The sequence below is a fragment of the Cherax quadricarinatus genome, chromosome 3 (genome assembly GCF_038502225.1).
Source record: "Cherax quadricarinatus isolate ZL_2023a chromosome 3, ASM3850222v1, whole genome shotgun sequence".
Classification (NCBI taxonomy): domain Eukaryota; kingdom Metazoa; phylum Arthropoda; class Malacostraca; order Decapoda; family Parastacidae; genus Cherax; species Cherax quadricarinatus.
The window spans coordinates 36,639,422-36,645,765 of NC_091294.1; the positions used below are offsets into that span (position 1 = coordinate 36,639,422).

Here is a 6,344-nt window from a genome sequence, read left to right on the forward strand (position 1 = left end):
TTTGAATGTTGTTAAAGCATTTAACTACACATTTTTGTATTTCAGCGTATCTCTGTGTCTGTGCTTCCTTACGAAACAAAAGAATATTTAATTGGGTGAGCAAGATATGGAAGATAAACAGTTAACTGAGTTTAAAAATTTTGAGGAATCAGTTTTACAATGAAGTAAACTTATGAAGCAAAGAAGCAAACATCCATTCATCCACACACCTAAACTTACACCAATTCACACAATCATTTCTTATACCTTTCCCCTCCTTCATCTCTCTGTTTCCATAGACTTGAGCAAGTTACTCTACTTCCCAGAAACGACTCAGTGTCCCAAGGGTTGCACCAAGGAGTACCAGCCTGTGTGTGGAACGGACGGGAACACCTACAGCAATCCTTGCCAATTGAAAGTCGAGGCCTGCAATAACCCTCACTGGAACCTGAGTATTGCTCATGAAAACGAATGTAGTATGTCATAACATACGTGTGTTTGTTTTTGTTTCTTCTGGGTTTTTTTTCCATATTTAAGAGATCGGGATAATCAGTACATGGGAAGAGTGTTTGTGATACTGAAAACTGATACACGAGAACACAGTTGGAAGTTAGTCACAGATGTGTCAGAGGTGTGAAGATGGCTTAAATAGGCGTCAGGTCTAAGCAAAGGTATGATAGGGCCCGCCAGGCTTAAAAGGAGTAAACTCTTAATAGGCCAGTTTAAAGACAAGACAAGGTGCTGAGATGGATTGTAAGTGGGCAAGTGTAAATGTGGGATTTCACATTCATACACAAATGCACTCCCACCCACATACACAAACTCACCCGCCCATACAAACAAAAACACTTATTCACTGACATACGATGTTAACCTATATGTGGAGCAACCTGGTCAATAGTATTAGTGTTTTAGTGTATAGCTTTCAGATGGCTGTGAAAAAAAAGCAAATAATACGCAACAGAAGCCAAGTAATAGACAGGCAAAGACACTGATTATAAAGTAGTTGATGCCAAAGTAGTTTAAACTATTACAAGTGCACAAGCAGTTTGTACGTGTGTCCAGAGATGCATTAAAAAATCCACAAATATAGTGCGTAAAGCCGGAAAGAGTAGATGCACATATCTTTCATAGACAAGCATTCACGTACTCATGCACGCTACACACAGCACTCTCGCACACACACGGATGCACGCACGCACATTTATAAATATACAAATAATCCTATAAATGAATTCACACAGGAAATCAGTGTCGACCACTACAGAGTCTCTTAGTAAGTACACACACACACAAACCTACACACACACACAGACACAGACACAAACACACAGACACACACACAGTCTAGGGGGTCAGAGACTACAAACCTCACTCAAGGAAAAAGATCTTGGGGTGAGTATAACACCAGGCACATCTCCTGAAGCGCACATCAACCAAATAACTGCTGCAGCATATGGGCGCCTAGCAAACCTCAGAACAGCATTCCGACATCTTAATAAGGAATCGTTCAGGACCCTGTACACCGTGTACGTTAGGCCCATATTGGAGTATGCGGCACCAGTTTGGAACCCACACCTAGCCAAGCACGTAAAGAAACTAGAGAAAGTGCAAAGGTTTGCAACAAGACTAGTCCCAGAGCTAAGAGGTATGTCCTACGAGGAGAGGTTAAGGGAAATCAACCTGACGACACTGGAGGACAGGAGAGATAGGGGGGACATGATAACGACATACAAAATACTGAGAGGAATTGACAAGGTGGACAAAGACAGGATGTTCCAGAGATTGGACACAGTAACAAGGGGACACAGTTGGAAGCTAAAGACACAGATGAATCACAGGGATGTTAGGAAGTATTTCTTCAGCCACAGAGTAGTCAGTAAGTGGAATAGTTTGGGAAGCGATGTAGTGGAGGCAGGATCCATACATAGCTTTAAGCAGAGGTATGATAAAGCTCACGGCTCGGGGAGAGTGACCTAGTAGCGATCAGTGAAGAGGCGGGGCCAGGAGCTCGGACTCGACCCCCGCAACCTTAACTAGGTGAGAACTAGGTGAGTACACACACACACACACACACAAACACACACACATACACATACACACACACACACACACACACACACACACACACACACACACACACACACACACACACACACACACACACACACACACACACACACACACACGCACACACACACACGCATACACGCTCAAACGCACACACACAAACACATACACGCACACACACACCCAGGATCCATGCATAACTTTAAGATGAGGTATGAAAAGACTCTTAGAGCAGGGAGAGAGTGGACTTAGTAGCCACTAAATAACAAAAAGGCACAATATCATGACTCTAACAAAAAATAAATAACCTGCACATGTGAGAGGAGCTTAGGACGACATTTCGGTCGGACTTGGACCATTTACAAAGTCACACTTACAAAAAGGAGAAGAGGCAGTATATATAGGCCAGCAGAGAGGGACGGGACAAGATAGTCGGAAAGGAAGCAGAGAGGTGGTGGTAAAGGTAATAGTAGTATTAGTAATGTAGTCAGTCAAAGACTAAGAAAGAGGACCACTGCAAGGGACCTAGCTCCCTTGCACTGATATTAGCATAATTTTTTTCATGATCTATGCATCTCGAAGTATATATGAATCTAAATTTATAAATACGCACTTTCAGAATATTCACCATGGACGGGGCCAGCAAAAGGATATATAGATATAAGATGAAGACATAAGGGAATTTTATAATCCATACGAAATATTTAGAGTTTTATACAAAGAAACGAATAGACCCAGAAATTCACATTATAGCATGTGACTCTGCTTTCCAGAGAATACAACTCAGTGTCCGCAAAACTGTCCTTTCGCATACGACCCTGTGTGTGGATCAGACGGAAATACTTACTACAACTCCTGTTCCCTGGACGTTGAGGCCTGCAACAATCCTCAGCTGAACTTGAGTATTACACATAAGGGCGAATGTCGTGAGTTTTGAAGACAGTGTGATTATGTATATCATTACTTTCATTAAAAAATTAGACTAATAAAAAAATTTTTCTTAAATTTATACATTATATTAAATCCAATATACACAAAACCGTATGAGTATGTGAAAGAAAGAGATGAGATACTTTCGTTCTCTTACTTTGCTGCTGGAAAAAGTTCTCACAAGTTTCCTCAAAGAAGCTGATACCCAAGAGATAAATGGGGTCTCATTCTTTCTCTTCCAGCACCACAGTAGCGGGATCATCATAGAAAATGCTAGCTGCATCCCTGGGTTTAGTCAAATTACTTAAGAACTTTGATTACTCTACAACTTTTACACAGCCGTGGCATTGTAATAAGTGCCTCTTTTCTTTTCAGAGCGGAAAAACAAGTGTCCAGGAGCTTGCAGTTTGTCTGGCAATCCTGTGAAACGGACGGGATAACCTACAGCAAGTCTTGTTTTCTAGGAGTCTTAAACTGTAAGAACCTAACACTGCATTTAGGTGCTTGTATTCGTAAGTTCTGAATTATTTTTTGTATATATTCATGCGTATATATTCTTGCATTAATATTTTTTTATAAATATATTTTGGTTTTTCTCTTTTAAATCTCACTGGGAGAAATCGAGGCATTTGACATAGATGAATGATGGAAATGTTATGCGAAGAATTTAAATATTTTTTTTTCGTACAGCTTATGTACGAATGAAATGAACTGGTCCATAAAATAAATTACGCTTTATAAAAACAAATATAATAAACAAGGGATATGTAAAAGTTGTGGCTCAAGACTTCGATCTCCACACTCACACGAGCGATAATCCGACTTGTTGTCACTGAAGTCTCTTTTACCTTTGACGAATACAGGTACTCTAATACTGAGTGAAACAAGAGAGCTGAGTAACAATGAGCAGTGATCTGGAAAAGAAAGTAGATATAAGAAAAAGCCTGGTGTAAGATAAATAACAAAAAGGCACAATACCGTGACTGGAACGATGCACAAATAACCCGCACAAAAAAGAGAGAAGCTTACGACGACGTTTCGGTCCGACTTGGACCATTGACAAAGTCACTTTGTCAATGGTCCAAGTCGGACCGAAACGTCGTCGTAAGCTTCTCTCTTTTATGTGCGGGTTATTTGTGCTGGTGTAAGATGCTAGACCATCGAAAACTCCTGGAAGGCTATAACTCTGATACCTGGAAACAGGTAGAGAGTAGTAGGCGATCAACTTAAACTGATGATGGCTGAACTGACTCAATCCCATCTACAATATTTTTCATATGAATAAAAAACAGTAATAGCACTAATATCGATCCTTCCGACACGGCAGTTTTTACTTCTCTTTCCCCTAAGTTACTCTTTAATTCACGGAAGGATGTCCCCTGTTATTCCTGCCTGCACATCAACCTCTTGCTCTAGTCTCATGTCTCAAAAAATACAATCTACCGAACCTTCTCTATCATCACAGGTAGAAAATATGCAGGTATATGGGAGCACTTGTATTAACACGACTTGGTTTTGACAGCTGTGGAGGTAACATGCAATATCCAATACGAATGTTACTTTCAGAACGGATTTATGCCAACAAAGATTTGTTACCATAGTATGCTTTATTTACATTTTATCTCACTTACATAGTCCTTGGTTAGAATAAAATTATAATTAGCACCTTTCTAATAAAATTGTATTGATATTCCTTTCAACACGTTGTTTCCAAACATCTAATTAAGTGGAATTTAAGGAAAATATTTAAATATCCTAAATGCCTCATATTTATGAGTAAAACTTTATCCTGTCTTGAAATAATATTAATTACTGCTTTCTATGTGATTTCTTTTTCCATTTTATACAAAAACTTTACATAATAAAGGAGGCATTTGTTAATTTATATATATAGGATTTAATAATATTAAGACTCTTATGTATTACAGTTATATACAATTTTTCATAAATTGTCTTTGGGTAAAACACAAACTCTCGAGATGATTCAACTACCAAGTCATTTCACACACGTCTCATGTCTCCAGGTGGTGTGAAGATCACCTGAAACACTGGTTTTGAAATCGTTTGTTTTGCTTCGTTGACGATATTGGAGACGTGATATTTCTCATCTTAAATTTCACTAATAAAGCTAGAAGACAATATTTTTGCTTTATTTTTAATACTATCCTTCACTTCATTAAAGTCATGCTACACATGTAATTGACTTACACACAACCAAGGCAGTTGCCACAGAACAACAACAAAAAAAATGAAAATTGAGAGGGACACACAATTTCATTGAGACATTTTTGAACCAGAAATAAATAAATAAATAAAGATAAATGAATAAATAAATAAACATGCCACACGTTTCCTTAAAGAACTGGGTTCCAGACTCATCGACACCACCAGCGCCTCAGCGTGGCCATCCAGAGGGTAAATGCATGCTGAATACTGGGCTCGCCTCCAGCTTCGGAGGAGCTGGAGGAGATTCATAACCTTTGATATATTGTACCAGTATATTCATGTTTGTGTTTTATATCAATGTATTCAGTCTGTTAATAAAGTTCACATGTAGCTTAAAAATATAGGGGGTGGTAGGAGAAGAAAATATTCAAACAGCTTCGGGGAGAACCTTGAATTTTCCCTGAGGTACGTTCATTGTCTTCTCTGGGGAGGAGATTTCCCAGTCCAGTTCTAGAGGTGGTACCTCCATGTATATATATATATATATATATATATATATATATATATATATATATATATATATATATATATATATATATATATATATATATATATATATATATATATATATATATATATATATATATATATATATATATATATATATATGTCGTGCCGAATAGGCAGAACTTGCGATCTTGGCTTAAATAGCAACGCTCATCTTGCCATATAGGACAAGCGAAAATTTGTGTAAGCAATAATTTCGCCAAAATCATTCTGAACCTAACGAAAAAAACATATTTCACTGTGTTTGTTTAGTATTAAATTATTTTAAACAAATCTAAAATATATTAAGTTGGGTTAGGCTAAAATAAATTGTTCCTGTTATAATAAGGTTAGGTAAGTTTTCTAAGATTCTTTTGGTGCAAAATTAAAAATTTTTACATTAACATTAATGAAAAAAATATATCTTTAAACGTATAAGAGAAAATTTTAGAAAGGACTTAATTTTAAATGAGTTCTTGCTAATTGACCAGTTTTACACATTCGGCACGAGATATATATATATATATATATATATATATATATATATATATATATATATATATATATATATAATTCGCACACCAGGCGAAATGTTCACAAACGCTAATCTCTGGCCGAAGGAGACTCAAACCTTTGAACAAGGTACGCAGTGC

General features: G+C 37.4%; 1 protein-coding gene across 9 annotated transcripts in view; it reads left to right on the forward strand.

The window, feature by feature from the left end:
• LOC128706518 (serine protease inhibitor dipetalogastin-like) overlaps positions 1-5,120 on the forward strand; it is a 35,146-nt gene extending 30,026 nt beyond the window's left edge. For 7 of the 9 annotated variants that reach the window (XR_011392776.1, XR_011392782.1, XR_011392774.1 and 4 more), the window contains 4 exons: positions 306-455; positions 2,823-2,975; positions 3,355-3,491; positions 5,004-5,120. Coding sequence is in view for 2 of the 9 variants with exons in the window: in XM_070091270.1 (XP_069947371.1) it covers positions 306-455; positions 2,823-2,975; positions 3,355-3,419 (368 nt within the window). In the remaining 7 variants the exon portion in view is untranslated. The remainder of the gene's footprint in view (positions 1-305; positions 456-2,822; positions 2,976-3,354; positions 3,492-5,003) is intronic. The other 2 variants (XM_070091270.1, XM_070091260.1) reach the window with 1 other exon arrangement.
• Positions 5,121-6,344: the final 1,224 nt, after the last annotated feature.